The sequence below is a fragment of the Falco peregrinus genome, chromosome 3 (assembly GCF_023634155.1).
Source record: "Falco peregrinus isolate bFalPer1 chromosome 3, bFalPer1.pri, whole genome shotgun sequence".
Classification (NCBI taxonomy): domain Eukaryota; kingdom Metazoa; phylum Chordata; class Aves; order Falconiformes; family Falconidae; genus Falco; species Falco peregrinus.
In genome coordinates this window covers 48,554,873-48,580,139 of record NC_073723.1, presented here as the reverse complement: position 1 = coordinate 48,580,139, position 25,267 = coordinate 48,554,873, and the positions used below count along the sequence as shown (strand labels likewise).

Sequence of the window (25,267 nt, the reverse complement as noted above, 5' to 3'; positions counted from 1 at the left end):
GTAAATTCTGTGGTTAAGATGAATAATAGATGCTTTGTTTTGTTCTGATTCACTTGTCTTTAAAAGTGCAAGAAGACAAGTGTTATGAAATATCTTCTATACAAGGAACAACTAAGCAAACAACTACTGTTTGGCCTGGAAAAGGGATGTTGAGAGGGAAGGAGAGGGAGATAAGAAATATAAAATGGCATAGACAAAATAAGTAATTCTGTTTTCTCATGAAATACAAGGGCTCAAGACCATTAAATGAAACCTGCAGGTAGCAGATTCAAAACAAAAGGAGGTAGCTTTTTACACAGTGCATAATTAATACATTTTACTTTCTGCACAAGATGTTATAGACAGCAAAATGCATGTTGCTGCAAAAAGCCATTGCACATTGCTGTGGAAGACAACTTTCCACTGGGAACTGTTAAGTGCAAAGACACAATCTCTGGCTCAGGAAACCTCTGAACCACAAATTGCTAAAGCCCGAGAGACTTTGTATTCAAGAAGCATGTCTATATATTTGCCCTGTTTTTCAGCTCTTCCCTAGAAATCTGTTATTGGTAGCTGTTGGCAACGGTATACCGGACTAGATGGATCTGCAGTCTGACATACTGCTACCAGTATTACATTCTTTTTACATAGAAGTAGATTAATAGAAAAGTTGGAATGAGGTTTTAGTGAGAGTATCTAAGAACAGAAGGTGAAAGGAAGGGATGTAAAGGGCAAGCTGTCTTGAGAGACTAGATTATGTCAACATTACCCCTGGAAAATATAGAATAGACAGGCAAAGAAAACAAAGAAACAAGATACGAAAAAAAGCATCTCTGATTAGGACCTGATAGAGGACTGGAGTATAAGGAAAAGCTAGGAAGACAGAAAATTGCAAGAAAATGTAAGAACAGAGAGTAGAGTTGATTTAATTACTGCAGAAAGTAAAGTTGGTTCATATTTATTTAAGTAATTGTATTTCTAACTTTTACACCAGATTAATGGGTTAAATAAATGGGGATTGTAATTTTGCCTAGCTAACACTTTATATAAATCAAGACAATTTATATAAAATCCTTTTGACTTTCCTAAATTACACTTCCAGTAGTGTGTTTAAGGCAGTTCTAAATGTCTTTTTACTGAGGGGGAAAAAAAGAAATGTAATGACATCAACCGAAAGAACATGCTTGCTAATGCTGAGGGAGTAGGCAATTTAGTGTATTATTATGAGAATTCATTGATAACAATGGGTGATTATGACCACTGTTGTCTAATGACTGTTAATTATTATCGCAAAGAATGGGACTAATGATAGGTCCCTTTTTCAGATAGAGTTAGCTGTGAAGGAACATGAATATTAGCAATACAGGTTATTTCCTCAAAGTCAAGGGTCATGTAGACTGACAAGAAAATTATATTTGGCTTAGAACTACAAAGAATACAATTAAAAAGCAATGAGTGCTTCCAAAAAGTTATTTACAAGATGTTCCTCACAGCTAGATCTTATTTTGGTTTACATATGCATTACATGAAGGGGTATAACTTGCCATGGTAACTGTTTGGGGATATCGCAGATATAACAAAGTAAGAAAGTCTTAAGGCTGTGCTAGGAATAATAACTGTGATGTTTTCTTTTTCTAAGCAAATTGTAGAGAATAGCCTGATACAGACAGGAGAATGGACCAGATGACATAATTCTTTCTAAAAGTCATCTCTTCCTTTGTTGCTTTCTGGTCCTCATGCTTTTTCCTGCCTGATGGCAAATTGGTTGGCAACAAATAAAAATTATAGTGTCTGTTTCTACTATCCATCTGGGTTTTTTTTAATGTCACCCACACACATGCCCATGTATCTACCCACCCACTCATATTATCTCTTGCATGGAATACATTCATTCTCTCATTTGCATAATTTATTCATCCCAACATGCACTAGTGCAGTTGCCATTTAGCATTTGTTTACTGGTAGCCGTAGCAATATTTAAACAGATGTCTATTTACATCTGAAGAACACATCAATTCTTGCCTGTATGCGTGCACAGCCTTACTTATATTTTCTAATGACAGTATCTTCCTTTGTTTGCATAGTCATCAACAGTGTCAGTATTTCTGTTCAGAGTTGAATAATATGACATTTCCCATTTGAAAAATAGGATGTCTTAGAATATAAAAGACTTTGAAATGTTTAAAAATAAAATGCCTTATCTAAACCAAAGTTCAATTTACCAGGCCTATCATGTTATTTCAAGCACTTCTCTTGTTTAAGTTACAAGTAATGGGTTGAACTTCAATTTTCATGAGACTTCTGTAAGTAAAGTAATGACCAGAGGTTTCTTTCTACCCAAAATAGTGGGATGCTTTTCATAATAAAGCCTGGAATGCACTGATCATGAAAAAGGAAAAATGTACTTATTCAAGGATCCATATATTTTCTGAAAAGGGTCTCCAAATACAAATGGCAGCCTATAATATCATTCTTTACTATCAGAAAGGAAAAGATACTTTGGCATTGAAAGAAATCTGTCTCTCCAAACATAATCTTAAAGATGGATGATAAAAATATATGGTTTAATCAGTTTGCTATTCATTTTGCCTTTACCTTTTCAGGTTTGTATCTCTGAAATGAGAGCAGTAGACCTCGGACAGTTAAGCAAAGTGCTTGTTGAACACCATGATATAGGTTATGGAGCTGGATGGTACCTGGACCAAATTGTCATCCATGAGTCAGGCAAGACTGATGGCCAATATGCATTTCTTTGCCAACAATGGTTAGACAGTGGAGTTGGTGATGCACGGATGGAACGAATGTTGAAACTTCTTGGAAAAGTCAGGAATGGGATGTTGACAGGAAAGATTTATGGTAAGGTCCAAAATTATCAAAGTTCCTTCCAACTTTTGTTTTAATTGTAATTCATACTATTTTTTGGGTTATTCTTAAGACTGAAACCAAAATACAGAAATAATATAGCTTAAATGTGAGTTGCATCTCTCACAAATACTGTCTGTCCAAACACTTTCCAGACCTGGTAAATACAGTTATAATGTTCAGGGAAGAAAGACTAGAGCAGAAGGGAGATGTTAAAGGATGAAGGCAATGAAGGAATTATGTTGTTAGCTGAGGCTAGAAAAAAAGCTGAAGCAGAAAGAGGTAGGTTGTTCCATATGGCAGTCAACGCAGAGCAGAAGGCTCCTACAGCAGTGATGAAATCACAAGAAAAGATACAAAAACTCTTTTAGCAGAATGAGATTTTCCCGTATGTTCATATATTTGCAGAAAGCATTTGCTTTTATTTGCAGTTTTCTTTTTTACTTACATCAATGGCATAAGTTCTTGCAAACAGCTAGTTGACCTGAACCCCATATCCTATTCAAATTGTTTAATGAAAAAAAGACCAAAATTCAGAAACAACTTAGACACTGCAAACATGGTAAGTCTTTTATACTTTGCCAGGGTACTGGATTTTTTAGTGCTCTCACATGTCTTTTTTGAAGAGGTGTAAAATGTTGGTTTGGGTCCATTTATGAAATCTGAATCAGAACTGGTAGACCAAACCAAGTAAAGTTAAACTAATCTGAAGGTGTGAATTTGCATTCTATATCAGTAGTTTTATAAACCAATCTTTATTAATTTCTATGCTCATGATTTATTTAATTTTATGCTCAGAGAGTTTTATATTGTATATAGTTGCAGACACAGTAGTGCATATCCTCATATTTAGCTACCTGTACTTACTCCACTAGCAAATATTATCATCTAAGGAAACAGAAAAATAATGTTGCTGAGACAACAGAAGGACAGAATACCATGGAAATATAACTATAGGATGAGCACATACAGTAGTGACAATTTCAAAATAAGAAATAGCTATATTGCACCACTACAAGCATTCCAGGTCTCTAAAAGATTCTGTAGGTGCCCTACATAATCCACAGAGCAAGGCAGGCATCTCCCGAGGATAATTCAGAGCAGAAGCCCAGGGCTGGTCAGCCTGACACATCTTTCTTCACTGATAAGAAAAGTGAGACAAATGTTGCATCCTTGTTTATGCACCTTAATTAGCGTCTGAACATAGTTATGTAAAAAAAAAATTTCCTTCTGCTGTTTCCCCCACACACATAGTCCTCAAAAATCTGGGTGCGGACTTGCTAATATTTTCCAGTCTGTGATTATTAATACTCAGCTCTGTACCTATTGAAAATAAGTTCTGGGCTGACTGTATAATAACTTTAGAAAGAATATGACAAGAAAGCAGAGAGCCTATAAGGAATGGAGAAATAAAAGACTGATCAGCAAAGAGCACTGTACCTTAGAGGTCAAAAAGTATATGGATACAATGGAACCTACTAAATGTCAAGCTGAGTCAGATTTTATAGAAGAATTAAAACAAATAGTAAAGGTTCTTCAACCATTTACTTATAAAAAGAATCTGCAAAGGTGTAACTATGCAGGAACAATAGAGTTCAGACTGAAGGTGATGTAGGTAAAATCTCTAAACAAATAGAATGCTTTATCTCTGTCTTTAAGGAACCATAATGTTGGCAAGGGAAGCAAAACCAAAATTACTAATGGGAATGAGGTTATTTGAAATCACCAAATCTGAAGTGCAAATAGAACATAGAGTTTCATGTAGTCAAACAGTGACAACCAAGAGTCATTAGTCCAGAATATTGAAGGAATTGGGAAATGGAGTTGTAGATCTAGTAGCAAGGATTTTAAACAATTTTATGAAGGCCAAAGGTATGACTTGACAATAGGAAAGGTAACGCCTCCATCTAAAAAATAGAATGAATAATGTAGGTGAATATAGACCTAGTAATCGATCACATGCAAACCTTTGCAATGCACTTTGAAGAAAAGGATAGTTAAGATAATAGTGACAAGTACGAAATGAGATGGAATGTGTCAAGGCTTTACTAAAGATAGGTTGTAAACCAAAGTAGATAATCTTCAGAAATGTTCTCCAGTAAGAGAAATGTAATGACATCTAATCTGTCTAACTTGCAGTACTGAATTTTATTTGCTTTATGACAAATTATTAGGTAATAATAAGAAAGTGGAAAGCAGTAGTAAAAGGAAGAACTGTAAAGAGCTGGAGAAGAGAAAATTAATATACTGATGAAATCTGTTGGTGCTACAAAGCTGAGTACTGTCAGGAGATGAAGAGGTTGTGTGATAAACTTTGAGCAGTGGAGGAAAGCAATGGAACTGAATTCTGTAGCACAAATCTTGAATACAATTAGGCGTAAACGCAACTAAATATTTGATCTCTCAGTTCTGGTACAGGTTCCTAATTTCCATTGATTTTTTGGGGAAATTTGGAATAAACTAGTAGTTAAGAATCTGAAAACTGTACTGGATCCATATCCCCATGTCTTGTAATGATTTCCGCTATGAGTTCATCAGTAGTATATGACTAGGAGAAATACCTGGATTTGCTATATGATTGAAGGATAATTTTTGAGACAGTAATGTAACATGGCTGTGACTATAGTAACTGTGACCCCACAATATATGTAGGCATTATCAGTGAAGATCAAAAGAAATTAATGCCACTACAGAGAAACTGATATTTCACCAGGAATGTTGTGTACAATTGTGGTTACCTCTGTCTGGAAAGACTGGTTCAAGGTGGAATAGATGTACAGAAGACAGATGATGGGGAATATGGCAAGCCTTTGTTCTGACAGGGTATTAAAAAAACTCGACATATTCAGACTAGCAAATTAAATGCTCAAAACAGACACAGTTGTGATCTACCAAATTAATGGCGGCTTATGCATCAAGGAGGGAAGAGTTATTTAAGCTAATGGACAAAGCTGTCATAAAAATAAATGGGTTTCAGCAGTCTGATAATGACAGTCTGAGAAAAGGCAAAGACTTCTGAGAAAGAAAGAACAAATTTTTAGCATAGCAATCTTTGTGGTGGATTGACCATGGCTGGACACCAGGTCCCCATCAAAGATGCTCTATCAATCCCCTCCTCAGCTGGACAAGGGAGAGAAAATATAATGAAAGGCTCCTGGGTGGAGATAATGACAAGGAGTGATCACTCAGCAATTACTGCCATGGGCAAAACAGATTTAACTTGGGGAAATTAGTTTAATTTATTACCAATCAAATCAGAATGAGAAATAAAACCAAATCTTAAAACACCTTCCCCCCATCCTTCCCTTTTTTCCAGGCTTAACTTCACTCCCAAATTCTCTCCCTCCTCCCCCCAGCAGCGCAGTGGGATGGGGAATGGGGCTGGGTCAGTCCATCACACACTGTCTCTGCCGCTCCTGCCCCCTCAGCAGGAGGCTCCTCACACCCGGCCCCTGCTCCAGCCTGGGGTCCCTTCCATGGAAGACAGTCCTCCAGGAACTTTGCCAATGTGGGTCCTTCCCACAGGCTACAGTTTGTCCTGCACTGCTCCAGTGTGGGTCCCTTCCACTGGTTGCAGTCCTTCAGGAACAGACTGCTCCAGTGTGGGTCCCCCATGGGGTCACAGGTCCTGCAAGAAAACCTGCTCCTGCATGGGCTTCTCTTCACAGAGCCACAGCTCCTGCCAGGAGCCAGTGTGGGATTTCCATGGGTTGCAGCTTCCTTAGGGCATATCTACCTACTCCAGCATGGGGTCCTCTATGGGCTGCAGGTGGATATCTGTTCCACTGTGGCCCTCCATGGGCTGCAGAGGAAAAACCAGCTTCACCACGGGCTGCAGGGGAATCTCTGCTCCGGTGCCTGGAACACCTCCTCCCCCTCCTTCTTCACTGACCTTGGTTCTGCAGAGTTGTGGCTCTCATATAGTCTCAGTCCTCTCTCTTGCTACAACTGCTGGCGCAGTCCGTCGTCCCCCACCCCTTGTTAAATACGCTGTCCCAGAGGTGCTACCACTGTCGCTGATGGGCTTGACCTTGGCCAGCGGCAGGTCTGTCCTGGAGTGAGCTGGTGCTGGCTCTCTCGGACATGGGGGAAGCTTCTAGCAGCTTCTCACAGAAGTCACCCCGTAGGCCCCGCACTACTAAAACCTGGCCATACAAACTAAACACACTCTTTTAGACTTAACTAAGGAGAAGGAAAGAAGCTTAACATAGCTGCTGCTTCTAAATTGGACCTTGAAAAATTTACCAGAGATTATACAATATAGTTAACGTTATAGCAGCATATGGTATTGCATGGTCCAACAGAGATGGTCCTTCCATTTAGTCTTCCTAGGCAGCTATACATTGATAGTTTAAAGGCTTAATATTTTGGTATCTTGGATTATGTCACAGGGGATATGATAAATTTTCATTTGACTCCCCTGTTTTCCTGTTCTCATTCTGGACTTCCATTTTATTATTGGTCTCATTTATATTTAATGTTCATAGACATGAAAATGGTAGCTTCTTATGATTATCCATAAAGTCATAACATCTGAAGTTATTTTAGATGATTTTAGAGATGAGTACTAACTTTTTACCTTCACTGAGTCCTGAATTGATGGCACAGATCCTCACCTGATCTAAAGTAATAAAGCTTTATTTGCATTAGTTTATAGCAGGATATAAAGATTTGCCTGTTGCAGTTAGGCAACTGGACTTTACAGGTCTATGACATAAACTCAGAAAGTCACTGTTTCCGTTATTCAAAGTAAAATACTGTGTTTTACAAAATAGTTATTTGAAATTATTAAATTCATACTTTGCCTGCCTCACTTTGCATAAACAGAGCTAAGTTATCTTAATAAAAATTGCTCATGCTCAATTCTACACCAGTCTAGGTGACCAAAGCCTCTCTGTAGGAGTCATGATTTTTTAAAATAGAAAACATGGTTTTGATAGCCCTGAATTTTCCATATCTTCTATTAAATTGAATTAAATTGTTAAAGATAGCTAAAACAATGGGATTTTTTTGGTAGGTATAAGTTTCTGATCCTGAAAACTGTCTTGCTGATTGGAGATTTGACCAAATATCTGTTCAGTATAGAGTTACAGAAGTTACTTAGGAGCCTACCTGCTATCAGTCTGCGGTCCTTATGAGCCTTCAGGTGACTGCCTATTAATCTAGAATGTTTAAGAGACTAAGTGCTTCAAACAGACCTTTAGTTTGAACATGAGCATTCTTTTTCAATAAAATTTTGCGATTTTTGTTTTAAAGTAAAACTGCTGGGTTTAAGTGTTTTCTGTGTCCCTAAAGTAGGCAAATCTATGTGCTGCTATATAGGACTATTTTTAATCTCTCAGCAAACATCACTTCACAGAAGAAATGGATAAAGTTTTCTACTTTCCTGGCATGATAATTGTGGTTATCTGTGATAAAAATATAACATTTCAAGCTCTGAACCAGTTTCTCATCAGCATCTTGTTATAGAATGTATGGAGCAAATTTTAACATTCTAGTTCAAGGACCTCATAAAAAAATTAAAATGGAAAGATACCCTCCCCTGACCAAAGGCAAGTCAGTACTATCTTGTAGAAAATATGTTGGTTTGAGTGGTGACCACAGGAAACATTTATGAGGGGGAAAAAAATCAATGTATTGGCAGCGTTCTTCATAAGACTCTAATATAGAACTGGAAGTCTTATCTGCATGGTACTATTGGACTGGTCCTCCCATAACGGGTCATCTGTCCCTGTGGAAGGCCTGGTGTCCAAATCTGCTCCTCAATAAATCAATGAAAATGAATGAACCTGTTACGTGTCGGTATTTTAGCTCAGTGCAAAGGTGGGAATGGCTTGCTAGTCACTTGTTAACTCAGCCTGTTACAAATGGCTGTATTATTTTGGATATTCAGAAAAACCATTTATTTTTTGCTCCTGTTTTGTTTCAACAGGGACTTGGGATGTCCTTGTCACAACTACTGATATTTCTTCTAGTTGCATGAATCCTAAAATGTCTCTAACTATATGTGGTGAAAAAGGTATCTGTACTTCAGTCATATTTCCCAAAGGATCCCTTAAAAATAAGCAGATTTATGAAACTTCAGTTGAACTAAGTAAGAAATTCAGTACTATATTCAAAGTTCGCTTAGAAATCGAAGAAGCTGCAGAAGGAGAGACTTGGCATTGCCATGAGGTAAAACATAAGATCTAAATCAATTACTTATTGTGTCTTTATTGTAAAATTATCCTTTTTTTTCATGTTCTATGGTTATGGCTTCCAGTTTTCAGTTCTGTCTGAAATTACATAATTTTTAATTTACAAAATTGCGTGCATCGGGTAACATAGAGTAATAACTTCAGAGACTGCTCAGAACACTTACTAGGATTGCTATGGATAGTAAAAATCTTGTAAACTTAGGTGGATTTCTGGAGGGCATATATACAGATATGCCATCTTCTTCAGGATATCCAGTGGTGTATTTTCAGAACTGTACCCACTGGCATACATTGCAGTATTTACATAACTCCAAATTGGCTGTTACATGTTGTAGACCCAGTGATCCAAGGCAAATAATTAAGCCAGACTCTAGGAATGCCTTCTGATGAAAATATCTGCCTTTTAAGTTGGCATGTGAAAAAAAGAAGTGAATAGCAAAAGTGACAATTTTTCTTCTGATGTCCAAGATGCTGAAGCTAAAATCTGACATTGCACTGAAATTGCTGTGGCACTTCACTATACAAAAAAACATCTTTATCCTCTTATGCTGGCTAAATAAAAAGAAGTCTAAGGGAAAGAATCATCTTCTTTCAAGTTGGAGACATACTTTTGTTCATTAATGTTTGCATTTTGTTCTTATTAAAAACTGGAGGAAAAAAATTTCCTGTCCAATACATGATATTAGCGAGCAAACCCCCTGACATTTAAATGGTAGGCAGGTTGTTAAAATCCTCTTTGTAGCCAGATGAAATAGTCATCTAAGAAATCTATTGATAAAATTAAGGCTGCTTCTTGGATATTGCAGGAGACAGTGGATCACAGTAAAAATTTCAGAATGGGAACCTGGCAGTTAAAAACAGTGACACCTGTCAGTGTGTTTTACTTCAGTAGCTTAGAACAACGACTCAAAGCTGAGTTAGAAAAAAATCAACATCATGTATATGAATAAGGAAAAGATGCACTTTTATATTAGGTAGGATTAGAAAGTCAATTAAAATATTAATTTCCCTGTTTTGGGGTCTATGTAAATTATTGGGGTTTTAGGAAGATATTTCCTCTGTTACTCCATGGCTTCCATAGCAGCACTGACTGAATCTTTGTATGAAATAACTAGGTTGGTATAAGAGGTTGTGTATAATATCTGTTATTAAAGATAGGTTAGCATCTATTTACACTGCTGATTAGAACAAGGATGGTCATTTCTATGCTATTTTATTTTGATTTTACAAGATTGTACCTCACAGAGAGTCTAAGATTTCCCCCTTCTATCACAAGTAAATGCAGGTGTGGTTGGTTGAATTCCGTATTTAGATTCAGAATTCATTTTTATAACCATAACTGCAAAATAATTCACTTGATGCTTTTGAAGAAATTGAAATCATTATAAAATAATGCCCAGAAAAAAATCAATTATGATATGCTTTATTTCTGAAGCATGTAATAACTGACATTCTTATTTTTGCTTCTTTCACTTCTTGAAGTAAAACACAGTAAATTAAATCTGATTTTCAAGAAACTGTTCAGGAATATAGATGTTAGTATGAAAGGGATATTGTGTTAACATTATACTTTGCACTGCTTTTAAAAAAATCTTTTCAATGTGTCTGTCATAATGAAAAATTATAGAAATCTTTTGAAGACAGAATAATGCTACCATCTCCCAGTGACAATTGCTAACCAAAGATGGTTGAGCTTCCTGGGTTAAGGATTTGGTCATTTTAGTGAGTTAGGTCATGAAGAAATGTATGAGCGAATTTTCTGTGCCTTTTTCACAGCAGGGTTAATTCCCGCAATATATTTTCAAATATGTTGTCTGGTCTAGCTTTAAATAGTTTATAAAATGGTACTTTATCTCTTTGTGTACCTGGTAGTACCATAGTATAAGACACCTCATTATGAAAATATGTTTTCTTATAGTAAGACTAATCTACTTAGCTCAGGATCACCCTTTCATTATATACAGCATTTCATAGAGATTAAAAATATTTAGTAACATACTCTTTATATTTATATAATACATATGTACATATATATATATATACATGTCATAAAACATTCTTAATTTCTGTTTTTCTCTGAAACACTTCATTTTCTTACTCCTGTTACTTAGAATGAGAAAACATTCTGCAGTGAAAAATGTTGTGGCATATTGACATTTCTCAGAAGCTGAAATGGGCATATCAACACCTTTTTCTTCCATATGCCGGATGAATAGGTTACATAAAGGAATCTTCCTGAAGCATTCAAAATATTTTTTCTCTTACTGCAGTCTCTACAGGAATAATCTTCACATTTTAATTATTTTAATTGGGAAAGATATTTAGTCCTTCTCTTTTAAAAGGCAGCTTTCAAAAACATTTTAGAAAAATATATTTAATCTTCTTTTTTAATATTGAGATGATGTGTCACAGCTGTTCAATAGTATGTCTTTTGCTATCATTTCCACTAGAGCACAGCAGACGCTGAAGGTATTTGTTTTTGCTCTTTGCCAAGGTAAAGCTTCAACACAGAGAAAGTAAAAATGTGCTAGAATTTCCATTTTGTCACAACTTTGCAGATGAAGAAGGAGGAAGAGTGGCTGAGCTTCCAGTTCTCACAGCTGGCTCTCCTTTTCCAGCAGGTTTGTCACAAATCAGAAACACTGGAAATGACTTGGTCAATGATGATGGTGGCTTTTCAGAGCAGTCCAAAGAATTTAACGTATACTTTCTATTCATCCTCACTAGTGATGCATGGCTAGGTCAAATCCACCCCACTGTTTAAAAAAAAAAAATCTCAGACCCTGTAAGTGAGCACTGTGCATTCAAGTCTGATTGGTATCGGTTTGTGACAAAAGAGCAAGCATACCGTACTGGAAATATTAAAGTTTTGAATAGGACTGAGTTCAGCTTTTCCTTGATAATATGATTTGGTTCACTCCCATAGGAAACAAAGGAAATCCCGAGGAAATAACTCTTGTACTGTAATTTCAAATAAGAAGGAGATCCATGGCCCCTCACAACAGAAGCTCATATTTGTGTTAGGATTTCAGGCATTCTTTTTGTGTGACCTAGCAATTATATGTCATCAAACTCCTTCATGAAAGTTGTGCCTTGATCACCTCAAGACTGAATTTTTTTAGTTTGCTCTGTGTTTCTTAGGAGGTTTTATAACCAAAGTCAGTGAAGAATGAAAGGGCTCTTGCCCTAAATGGATATTCTACCATGAGAATATCCCAGTCTCCTTCAAGTGTTTCCCAGGAGTTAAGGGTTTAGATCGATAGCCCAAGTAATCTGTATATTCCTTGCCTTTTCTGCTGTGCTTTCAAAGCTAGTCTCAAAAAAAGCACTTGGGCAGAAGCTCCTTGAATATGAATATGAGAAAATTACTGCTGTGGTTCCCTGGGAAGGAACTTTGTCTTTTAAATACTTACTTTTTTTTTTTTTTTTCTGGAAATGCACAGATACTTAAACATTACAAATGCTGCCCCTCTTTCCAAAGGGCATTTAACATTAATAAGGACAGGTATTGTTTTCTTTATCTTCTCCCCATATTTTTGTCTCTTTTTTAATTGAATGTTTTGGGGATGTGGCTTCTTTCTTATTTTGGGGACCAGATCACCAGTGTGTTATGCATTTCTCTGGGAGTACAAGCAGGGAATTAACATAAACAGCCTTCCAAGAAATGCTCAGCTGAACAGTTGTAAGATAACATGTCAGAGAACACACATTTCTAGAAATCCTCTTCTGAGGCCAATAACTGCAACTGGTACAATGTAGAGTGGCCAGCCACTGACTGGACCATGATCTGGAGGAAATAGAAAAGTTGCCATCTTTCTGACAGTTCAGCTTCATTTGAACTCTGTGAGGCTTAGAGCAGAGATGTGCTTTTTGAGCTATTTCGTATCCTCCATAGATTATGAACTGTTTCATAGGAGTGTTACATATTTAAATTCATGCAATTTGTGTGGTAGAGTATTATTTACATGTTTTTATAAGAATTTGTGATGTGTTTAGTTTTCTTTCATTTCCCCTCTACCTGTGTTTCAAGCCCACTCACAAAGTATTTAGCTTATTATTCCTTATAATAATGGTTCTTAAATTTTAATTACAGTGCTTCTGTGTGCTTTTCTAAGCATTATAATACAGTTTGGCCTTTTGATCACTCTGGGAAGGACTGAAAATGAAAATATAGTAGTAGTAATTTATTAAATAACCTATTTTTTAACTGCTTTAGCTTTGATAAACCTTTGATCTCTTTTTCCCAACAGTGAAAATCTATGTTCTCTATATCACTACGGGAGCAGCCCCTGGGTCAGGAACAGATGCAGATGTGTATGTCATGCTGCAAGGCCTTTTAGGAGATACTGGCAGAAGACAGTTAATCAGAAAAGGAGATGATAATTTCACTAAAGGAAAGGTATAATTTCTGCATGATATTTTGCACTTTTGCAACACAGTCCAATTCACGTAGACTTAATGGGAGTAGGACAGAGTCTACAAAGTCGTTTGCAATGCTCTGTGATTGTAAGTGCATGTGTATATCAATATCTCTATCTACTCTTTATGGGAAATACTGATGCTTATATAGCTGATGCTAACAATACTGACAAGTAATGAAGTGACTATATCAAGTGCTTTTAGGTTCAATTTTGCAAATACTGAATGTCTTCAGTGACAGTGACACACCTGTGGTTTTCCTGGGTATTTGCTTCAAAATAGAGCTATAGAGACTCAATTTCCTTTAATACCTCTTTTATCCCCATGCCATTCTTCAGGCTAACACTCCTTTCCCTGGCTTCTGCCTTTCCACTGCTAGTCTACCCCTCAGTCTGGCTCTTTGTCTCTCTCCAGACAGTCAGCCTCTGCCCTCCATAGTTTTCTTAGGTCTACCAAGAGGCTTATTCACTCACTGTGCAGGAGTGTCTCGCAGCTCTTAGATGTAGACCAGTCAAAGACCAGCAGATGCCAGAGATGCATTTGCCTGTAACATTGTCAGTATAAACAGAAATTAGAGGGAATTTTGTTACTGAATGTGGTGCAGAAATGTGGGCAGATTTACAGTAAAATGTGAATTTGATGTACAACGTAGTCTGTTGGAAGCTCTGGATAGAGGGAGTGAAAATTTCAGCTGAAAAGGTCACTAGATTTTTTTCAACATGGAATAAACAAAGTATTTGTATTTTCTGTGGATCTTTATTTGAAAACAAATTTGAGGATTAAAACAATGTAATGACGATTCTGAAAAAAAGGTCTGTTACAGAAAATTTGAGTCAGAATAGTTAAAGTTTAGAAAAAGAAACATCAGTGTCTTGCAACCAGAAATGCTGAGCATATCTTACATTAGACAGTGCTATCTGTCTTACAGTGTGTGCACTCTTCCACCTTTCTGAAACCTCAGTGAATACTGTGATTATGATATTCTAACCTGTCTCCCTTTTGAAAATACTACACAGCAAAATGTTTCTTTCTGCTGATGTTGGCTGCCAAATGAATGACATTTTGTGTAAGCAACCAAGTTTGCAAATCATCTTAGACTGATAACCAAAGCAGAGGTATGAAATGTGGGATTAGGAGGAGCTCAGCTCCTAACTACCCTCAGTCTCATTAATTCAGTGGGAGTTGAAGGGGGTCATTATCTTACTGGATTTTGCCTATTTGAAATTCTTTTTTTCATAAGAAAAGTGAGAGTTTAAAATATTTATCAAGAGACTAAATACTTGTGGATGAGGGTACTCAGTTTTGATAAAGGTACATTTGTCTTCCCTAATGTTGAAATTAAGATTATGGTTTATTGATAAACTGATTTAATTGGATTTTAGAGCTGCAGTCCTTGTGAGCAATCTGATCTCTAGACTGGTAGTCTAGAAATTTTAATGAAGAGGTTTTAGTGAAGAGGGACCAGGGATGCACAACCAGAAATGTTGCCTAAGAGAACAGACATGAACTACAAAGATTCATAACCTGAAGGGTGTTTTTATAGTATTTGTGTCTACTTCAGTGTGGCACAGAATTTTTCTGTTTCACAGAGTAAGAGGCAGAGCTGGCATGTATCCATCTCTTCACTACTTATTTGACATTTTATAGGAGCAGTGTGTGAATGTAACACAGTATCCTTGTATTTCTAAAAGTAGATATCAGCATAGGAATATTTTAGGGCCCTAAAAAGAAACTGCTTGTAGATAAGTAATAGAGAAACACAGAACTAAGTCTTGATTCACTCCTTGTTCAGTGAAAATAAAGGTATTTAGTTAATTGACAAAGTGTAAATTGATTCTGCAAGCAAGACTCCTGCCTTTGCAGCAACATTTTGTTGACGACATTGTTTTGTAAATTTCCCTGGGTTTTCTTCCCTTTATAAGTAATCTCCAAAATGACTCTCAAGTGTAGAATGTCTCTCTCTGTATCAGCCCAATCACATATTGTGCCAAGCACCCTTGCAGTCAGAGTCTGGACTTGGTGGTTTAGCGGGTCTTGGAGTATAACAGACAGAATTTGCATTCAGAATCTTAACAGTTGTTCTGACATTTCAAAATGTGCTTTTCCTTGCAATAATTTTTCCCCTGACTATACAGTAACAGCTAGTGAACTGGAACAGCATTTCTGTTAGAAATCACATCAAAACGTGGTGTTATCTCACAGAATGTCAGGGCTGTTACAAACAACAGTTTAGCAATGCAGAAATACACAGAAATGTTTAAATATTCAGAGGACTTTGCAGTGAACTGGAGATACACTTCTCTCACTTAACAGATCTTTCATTTACACGAGCTGAGTTACATGATAGTGAAAGACTGATCTGAAAAGTTGCTTTGTGTCTTTCCAAAGTCCTTACACCTGTGAAACCAATAGAGCACTGGTAGATAATGTGCATGATAGTAGTAATTCACCAGTAAGCTCCCTGTAGCTCACCCCATATCTGAGACAGCAGTACTGTCACCAAGAGAGATGAGTTTCTGGTAATCTACTCAGACAAATCAGCATGAGGATTAGTGCTACAAGAACCATATTCTTTCAAATTGCTGTGATATAGATGTCTTGTTTGATGTTCTCCTAAGGATAACAGTAAGGATAGGCAAAGCAATCTCAGCACACTTCATGCAGTTCAGTTTTCATTAAATCCTAATAGTATTTATTCATACTTCATACTTTATGAGTCAATTTGAGTCTGATAAATGTTGCCCACTATAAACACCTCCTTGAACCAAGTATACACAGTTCAGACATTCTGTAAAAACCAAGGCCCAGTTCTGTGAAATCCTTCCGGTATCTCCATATTGCTTCTGGCACCTAACATTCTTCAGCAAATTAAAATTTTTAGATGGTCTTTGATAGACTTGCTGTATGCTCTGTCATATGGCTGTGAGTTACCCACAGATTTCCTCTTTGAGACTGTGGCTTTCTTCGGATAAATTCCACCAAGGCCAGTAAACTACACTGAATATGTTATGACTGATATTTAAGTATTTTATTCTCACTGCAATGAAAGTGGCTAGTATTTTAAGCGCTCTAAGTTACTGGAGAAGTAAAACCTCTGTGAATTTTTATGCAATTCTATTAGTTGTTAAAAAGATATATCCTTTATCCTGCCCTATATTTAGACATCAACTGCTCAGGTTGGTACCATGGTAACTGCAGTACATACAAAAATTGTCAGTGAGAGGTGACTGTTGGTGTTCAGTTTCATACTTACTTAGAGATTAAGCATTGGCAATTCAAAAAAAATACAGGAATATTTGCCTGTAACATTCACATCCCATCACATATAGAATGCTATAGTTTTGTAACTGCAGATAAACCTTCTTTTATGGAATGCATATCTGACTAATGATTAAATAATTGCAAAATGCCATTGACCCAACTGTATTACTCATAAGGATAGGCTCTTGGCCAAGTTATTGTACTACAGAAGTGAAGACTAAAATAGTCAGCCATCATAGAATCATTTAGATTGGAAAAGATCTTTAAGGTCATCAGATTCAACTGTTAGCCTAGCACTGCCAAGACCATCACTAATTCGTGTCACTAAGCACCATATCTACATGTCTTTTCAATACCTCCAGGGATGGTGACCTAGCACTTTCCTGGGCAGTCTGTTCCAACACTTGACAACCCTTCCAGTAAAGAAATTTTTCCTACTATCCAGTCTAAACCTCCCCTGGTGCAACTTCAGGGCATTTCCTCATGTTCTATCGCTTGTTACCTGGGAGAAGAGATTGACATGATTGACACCCACCTTGCTCCAACCTCCTTCCAGGTAGCTGTAGAGATCAATAACGTCTCCCCTGAGCCTCCTTTTCTTCAGGCCAAACAACCCCACTTCCCTCAGCTGCTTCTTGTAAGATGTCTTCTCCAGACCCTTCACCAGCTTTGCTGTACCTGCCTCAGCACATCAATGTCTTGCAGTGAGGGGCCCAAACCTGAACCTGTCAGCATTCGAGGTGCAGCCTCACCAGTGCCCAGTGCAGGGGGACAGTCACTGCCCTGGTCCTGCTGGCCACACGGTTTCTAATGCAAGCCAGGATGCTGTTGGCCTTCTTGGCCACCTGGGCACACTGCTGCTCATGGTCTGTCAGCCAACACCTCCAGGTCCTTTTCTGCCAGGCAGCTTTCCAGCCACTCTTCCCCAAGCCTGTAGCGCTGTGTGGGTCTGGTGTGACCCAAGTGCAGGCCCTGGAACTCAGCCTTGTTGAACGTCAGACAATTGGCCTCAGCCTATCGATACAGCCTGTCCAGATCCCTCTGCAGATCAACATTCTGTCCAACTTGGTGTTGTCTGCAAACTGAAGGTGCACTCAATCCCCTCATCCAGATTTTTGACAAAGATATCAAACAGAACTGGCCTCAATACTGAGCCTTGGGGAACACCACGTGTGGCCAGCTGCCAGCTGGATGTAACTCCATTCACCACCGCCCCTTGGGCTCAGCCATCCAGCCAGCTTTTCTCCCAGTGAACAGTACACCCAGTCAGGCCATGAGCAGCCAGTGTTTCCAGGAGAAAGCTGTGGGACATGGTGTCAAAGGCTTTATTAAGGTGCAGGTAGACATCACCCACAGCCTTTCCCTCCACAACCAAGTGGGTCACCTTGTCACAGAAGGAGATCAGGTTAGTCAAGCATGACCTGTCTTTCATAAACCCATGCTGGCTGGGCCCCATTGCCTGGTTGTTTTCTATGTGCTGCGTGATGGCACCCTACATGATCTGCTCTATAACCTGCCCTGGCACTGAGGTCAGCCTGATAGCCCTGTGGTTCCCCGGATCCTTCATCCAGCCCTTTTTGGACTGAAAAATTGATACTGGATAATGGTCTGAGGGCCGCACCAGGACAAGCAGCTTTCTCTTCCCACCTTTAGCCAGGCCGCCAGGGAGGCAGCAGACTTCCCTGGGTGGGTCCGCTCTGCACACCGGGCCATCTCTTCCCTTCAGAGGGGAGTCTCCTCTGACAGTGACGCGTCTGTTTTTCTGTGTGGAAGCTGTTCTGACACGGGGCGTAGGCCGACAGCCTCAGCGACACCTCCCCGCTCGATGAACCCCCGTCTTCGTTACTGCTGGGTTCCACTTGCAGAGCCTTGACGCGCCATGCGTGGGCACCTGGGCCGCTGGGCCGGGCACAGAGGAGACATCGCGCTGCACCGGGCAGGGACCCGTCGCCATTCGCGCTCTCCCTTCAGTCAGTCACTGTGTCAGGCCACGCGGAGAGAGGACAGGGAACCCTCTGGATCACATGCCCTGGCTGCCCGTCAGGCCTGTCTGAGAGAGGGCAGGGGGTGATCCCAGCGGTGGGTCTCTCTCTCGTGCTCCCTGATCTCCTCGTGCTCCCCACCCCCCGTGGGGCTCTGTCACTAAGTGGGGACTCCTCTCCCCGGGCGCACTCCCACAGCTGTGCCCGCTGCTGCGGCTGGTGCTGGTGTAAGAGCAGAGCCCGTCCGGCAGCCCGGCTCCCGGCTGGCAGCGTGTTCCCACCAGGGCTCTGCCTGGGCAGCTGCCTCAGCCGTGGGGGGTGCAGAGCTGAGAGAGGCCATGGCTTCCTGCCGGGTGGGTACCACCACTCCCTGGCTGAGCTGGCAGGGCTTCAGTGTTCTTCTTGAATGGGCTTTGTGTGCAAACTGCCACACAGCTCCCTGTTTGCTAGCCCTGCTCACTTTCATTCTCTAAGGACTTATTTTATAGGTGTGGGGAGCTTGCCCACCATTGCTCTTGGCTCCATCCAGGTCCTGTCAGCCACGGTGGCACAAGCTGCAGGCCCCTGGCAGGTCTGTTGGCCTCCTCCGAGGTTCTCCTCACCCAGGACTGTCCCTGTGCCCTGCGCTGAGCGCTCCCCTGCCTATTGTGCCGGCACAAGGGCTGCTCGTCTTGGTAGCTGAATGCTCATTTTGGTTACACAATGTTTAATCCATCGAGCAGAAGGATTAATCAGGTGGAAACTAGGAAATTATGGATTATCATCATAGTGATGTAAAGACTGGTGGAGGTTGTCAGTAACTGTGAGGACAAATGCAGAAAGAAAGAACACAACTAAAGCTTTATATAATGCTGGCTGACAGTGGCAAATACCTGAGCCCTGTGCTGTTCTCAGCAATAGCTCCAAGATGGTACTTCTCAGTCAGCAGTTACAGGTGGTTAGTAACGTATTTGTAAGAGACAGAGCTAGAACAAGCTATTGCAATCACCTGGTTTGCCTACATAACACTGGCTAATGGATTAGAGCTGTGTGAACAATTAATTTTTGTTTCCTGACATACTCTTGGAGGGCAAACAAAAATGTAAAACATTCTTGTCAAAAACTAAAAACTGAGCAAAATTAATTAAAACTAAACTTAATTACTTGAGGTGGGGTGGCCTTGTCTTTATATAGAGCTTGAAATTTAATTACAGAAATTACATTTCTAAATCTGAAATACATCCCACTTTGCTTTAGATGCCTAGAATGTACACATTTTTTTCTAACATGATGTTTTGAGCTTCTTCTGCAGAAAAGGAGTGAAGCAGATGCTTCCAGGAGGTGGTTACCTTTTTTCTTTTTTTGGACATTTATCTTAAAATGAAATTGATTATCCTTAGAGAGTGCCTGCTGCTTTCTCAAGACTTTACAGGGAAATTGTCTGGCTATAGACTTATTTTGGATAGGCAAAGCTGGGTGAGTGCATTCTATGTCACATTTATTACAGTTTTTTAAATAAACAAGATAATTTCAAAATAAAATACAACTGACTTTATTAACTTGATTTATCAAAAATCTTAAAATAGTTTTGGTTAATCCAAGTCTGCAGTCTACATTTTTCAGCTAGTAAAATATTAACCATTTTCCTCAACGCAGCAAGAACTGAATTAGCTTCAATTGAAGTTAAATAGTTTAGAAAATATAGCTAATGCAGAATGATTGGCTTCCAGTGCTGAAGCGCTCATCTAGTTCGTAAATTGTTTCAAAGCTTAAATGTCCTTTCTGCCCTCCCCCCCCCCGCCCCAAGATTCATGCTATTTTCTGTCTAAATTTGTCAAGCTTTAAGTCAGGGGTCCTCAAACTTTTTAACCAGGGGGCCGGCGCGTGGATGAAGTGGCAGGCAGTCACCTGCGGCTGCTTGGTTTCCCCCCCAACCCCCAGCTGGGGGGTCTGTAAATACCGGGGGCCGGATTGAGGACCCTGGGGGGCCGTATCCTGCCCATGGGCCATAGTTTGAGGACCCCTGCTTTAAGTTCTAGGAGCTGGATTTTGTAATGTTATTGACTGTTAGCCTGCATAGCACTCTCACACCAAATTTCTGCTGCCTTTGACAGTTTTTAAGACAATAAGTAAACTGGTATGCCTTTGACAAGTTAAGTAGATTAGGTTGCTTGATTCACCAGAAGGCAGACTTTCCAGTAATCTATTAATGCTTACAAATCTTTTCAGAGCAGTTTAGTACCCGACTTATTCAAGTGTCTTAAGTTGCAATTGTTTTTGCATCATCTCTGAAATCTTGTTTTCTTCCAGTTATCTCATTACAATATTAAAGAGCATAAGCATATTACCTGGCCTCCATACAATTAAATATGCTTGAAAATATTCTCTGTTTATAGCTGCACTTGGAGGCTTGCCAGTTAGACATTTTATTGTCCCATTATCAGCCAGGTTGAGCTCACCTAGAATAATTTAATTATTGGATTATTGTGTCTTAATCAAAATAATATACAACCAAATATCTTACTAAAGTTGAAGAAAATTACATCCATCCTATTTTCTTTGCCTGTTAAACCAGATCTCAAACTTGGACTGTTATTAAATTAGTCCAGCAATGAGGCTGCTTCAGATGGGTTTGAATTTGTCCAAAATAAGGTCTGTCTTTGGGGTTTTTTGTTTTGGTTGTGGTATTTTTTTTTTTTAGATTTTTATTGTGTAATATAATGTGTGTTTACAGATTTGGATGTGCCTGATGATACTGTAGCAGTCTGTAGCAGTCCTTCTGAATTTTATTAAATGCATTTTACTTGAAGTCTGACTGAAATGTCTTTTACAAGTTAGTTGAATGGTCATAGCTGCTGATTATTATAATGTACCATTATTCTTTCTTACTCCTGTTGCTGTTCTATGCATACAAATCCTGTTTCAGAAGGATTCTGTTCCAGTTATACTAAGCAAATTAACAAAAGGTCAGTTCAGGGCAAATATTATGTGGGGTTTTTTACTACCCCTATTCTTTCATTTATTCTTCACTAATCTTGTTGAAGATGGATGAACCATGATAATTGTAGGTTATCAGAAACCTCTAATTATGCATTCAAATTAATTTAATTTAATTCTTTTCATGTAAAGGTAAATTCTTTCAATAAATTTCTGGATGAGAATTTAACATAAAAAACATGCTTGCAAAAATACATGAATTTAGGAAGAAATTCAGGGTTGGCTTTTTCAGATGCATAGAAAAGCCTGTTTTTAAAGAAGTATTTTTACAGAACACAGATTACAAGATGCTGAGGTCACAGTCAGATGCACTGTTCACTTTTCCACTGTGCTGTGCCAAGACAATACTGCTACCAGTGCTTGTCCTCACTGCTGCTAACCACCCAATGTTTCCACCCCTTAAGTCTGCTGGTGTATTTAGTTTAGGCAATTAATATTGTTAATAATTTGGACATTTTCACTTGGTCTGTCTTGATAAAAATTGGCTGGAGAGAAGCTGATTGTGGGGTTATGCTGGCAAAGCTAAAAAGGTGATAAACTCCATCTAAGAGAAGGTAGTGATGTGACAAGCATTAGGGACAGGGTGGGGAAGTTTAGCCCAGAACAGCTAGAAGAGTCCATGGGGGCACATTCTGAAGGGTAACATCTCAGCAGAAGTTATTTTTCTCATTTGCCTCTTTCTACATGAATGTTCAGACACTGTTTCTGATTTGGCTTAGTATTACAGGGGCCTTTATTTTGCCTTCCGGTGCTAAACTCTTTTGTTTTCAGTGGAGTTTCTCCAGATTAACAAGTGAGATCAAAATAATCAGGCAGCAAATCAATAGGTTTGCTAAGCTTAATAGAAAAGGTCCTTTATCTAGACACTCTAACTCCTTTTCCAATAAAAGCCTATTAAAATGATAGTAACATTAGCAGTATGGGAAATCACTTGTGCATACAGGTTGATGAAATTAAGCATATGGTGTGTCTTGGCTTGCTATTTTCAGTTCTACTGGGAATATCGTCATTAGCCAACCATCAAGTCTCAATACTGAGCCTATAAAATGACTGGCATTTATAAAGGTAAATATTGCACAGTGACTGTTCAAATGCTTCTTCTGTTACAAGAGCTATTGCAACTGCTACAGACAGTGAAACATTGCCAGCGCTGACACTGAAGAGTACTGAATAAAGTCAAACTGGGTCACAGACTCAAAGGAAATGCTCAAAAAAAAACCCCACATTTGAAGGAAATGTGAAAAGGAGTTAACAAAAATTAAATTTTAAATAGTCTGAAAGGGTTGCTGGAATGACTGTTTTTAAGGATGTTTTCAGTGCTTATTTTCTTAACTAAGAAATATGAAAAGTGTCAGTTCTGGTTTTGCTAGGACAGCTCATGTGGGTCACTGAGGATGTATGGCTCTCAGATTGTCAGTCTCAGCTGTTCAGTCTTGGAGAATAACTTTCTTTCTCCAGACAGTGTTAAGAAAATTTAGTGGGCTATACATACATACAAATTGTTTCAATACTATTCTGAGAAAAGTCAATATAACTGCTGAATTAAACAATACGTATTATTAAAAATATTTAAGGTGACTTTTCTCCCTTCAAACCTAATTTGCTAATAGTAACTAAAAAACAATTAACATTTTTCCCTAAGGTAAAATGAAAAATAAAGGGTTTATATTCTGTAGGTTTACCTATCTTCTGTGTTTTCTTCCTCTCTCTCTCTCTTTTTTGCAGAAGAATTAAGCCTCCAGTAATTTAAAGGTCCCTGTTTATAAATCAGATGAGAGTATCATGTGACATAAAAAACCTGTTAAAAACTCGAATATTTCCTATGTTTTATGACTAATCTGTGGTCTGAAATGAATCCACAATAATATTAGCTAAATTATTCATAATAATTCAATTGCTTAAAAGTATAATGAAATATATGTCATAATCTGTCTGTTTGCAGACAGCTTGCGAGGGGAAAAGTAGATTAAATTTGGTAAATAAATTATCTCTAGCAAATTGGTCATCTAACTCTAACAAATATAATTGTTGTTCTTTCTCTATTAGTTGCTCTATCCCTATTCTTGTTTGGTCTCATGACTACAATAAAGCTCGTTACATCACATAGATTTTCAAATGTACACATAAAGAGGGAATGTAATCTTGTTTGTGAAGTGAGTTTACCCCCCCTGCTGCAATTCTTAGTTTAGTTAAATAGTTTTTTAACTTGTGGTTTATTAGATGGCTGAACGGTCTGCAGATTTGACCATGGATTTTTGAGATTTTTACATGCTGTAAAATGGGCTCGTTAAAATTGCACATCGACAAATGATGAAGTAGTGTGCCCAACACAAACCAAACATCAAAGTTTTCACAAATGTACCTATTTTCAGAGGAAAAAAGGTTTGGAAAACCTTTCATGCTTTACCTATATATACAAACTTGCTGCTACCTGTGGCTGGATTATCCAGGTTATGAATAACCCATAGTGCATGTTGCATCTGAGTTATTAAGTGCTTTCAGAATCACTGCCACTAGGGAGAATGGTATATGAATACATTTGCTGATGTTGTGTGAAGTTTTTATGGCTTAATAGAGTTTATTAACTGTCAAGCTTAGTGCAAGTCAGGCCCAGCTATCCTTCTGGAGACAGCACAAGTCTAGAAGTCAGCAGAATATTGTCTGTATTTTTCCTTTATTCCTAACTCTCCAAAAGTACATCACTGACAACAGATTTTTTGGAGATGCTGGTGACAGAGTTACTAAATCAGTCATCCTCTGGAAATTTCTTATTTTAAAAAGAAATCTATTCTAACAAGTATTCTAATCTGACCAACAACATACATCATGCACTAATATAAGCGTAACCATTTGCAAGGACAAGCAGTAACATTTAAATTAATTTTCACATTTTGGGAACGTAAAATAGTTATTTGTTAACAGAAACAGGGGTCTGTATGTTTCTAACTTGACTTTATCTGTGTTTTTCACCCATCTTTTAGACCTGTGTATTTTTAATAGATTTTTTTTAAATAATTGTAACAAGCCATTTTATTTTATTCAAACGATACTATAGCTTTATCAATCCAATTAAAGACAGAATAAAGCAGTGATCAAACTCATCTCATAATTAGGGTAAATTAAGAGTTCAGATTAATGGTATTCAGTCATCAAAGTAGTCCAATAAAATATAATCATGGTGTTGACACTAAACATTACTTTTTTGATGTAACTATGGAAAATGTAAGAGGACACTCTTTCCCTGCAGTCCTGCAGTCCATCTAGAATTTCAGCCCTTCCAATGTATTTGCTTTGCTGCCATAGGACATTACCCTAAGAACCCCCACTTTCATCTCACACTTTTGCCAGTTTAAAAGTAGCTGATAACCTTGACTCATTGTAAGTAAGTATAGCTATTCAAGTGCCTCTTGAAACACTTTTCCCTTAAAATCATTCTACTGTTCTCATTTTCACATTTCCCATAATAACTCAGGGGTGGCAGTGCAGATGTGATGGTTAGATGATGAACTATAGCAATTTTTGAATAACAATACCTTTCAGTCTAGAAGAAGTCACAGAGTAATTCTATGACAAATTTATTTTAAACAACTG

At 38.3% G+C, this 25,267-nt stretch overlaps 1 protein-coding gene across 1 annotated transcript in view; it reads left to right on the top strand.

Moving 5' to 3' along the window:
- Positions 1-25,267, top strand: part of LOC101915968 (lipoxygenase homology domain-containing protein 1) — a 144,647-nt gene that overhangs the window by 99,114 nt on the left and 20,266 nt on the right. The window contains exons 31-34 of the mRNA XM_055800878.1: positions 2,583-2,835; positions 8,774-9,015; positions 11,533-11,659; positions 13,289-13,437. Coding sequence (XP_055656853.1) covers positions 2,583-2,835; positions 8,774-9,015; positions 11,533-11,659; positions 13,289-13,437 — 771 coding nt within the window. The remainder of the gene's footprint in view (positions 1-2,582; positions 2,836-8,773; positions 9,016-11,532; positions 11,660-13,288; positions 13,438-25,267) is intronic.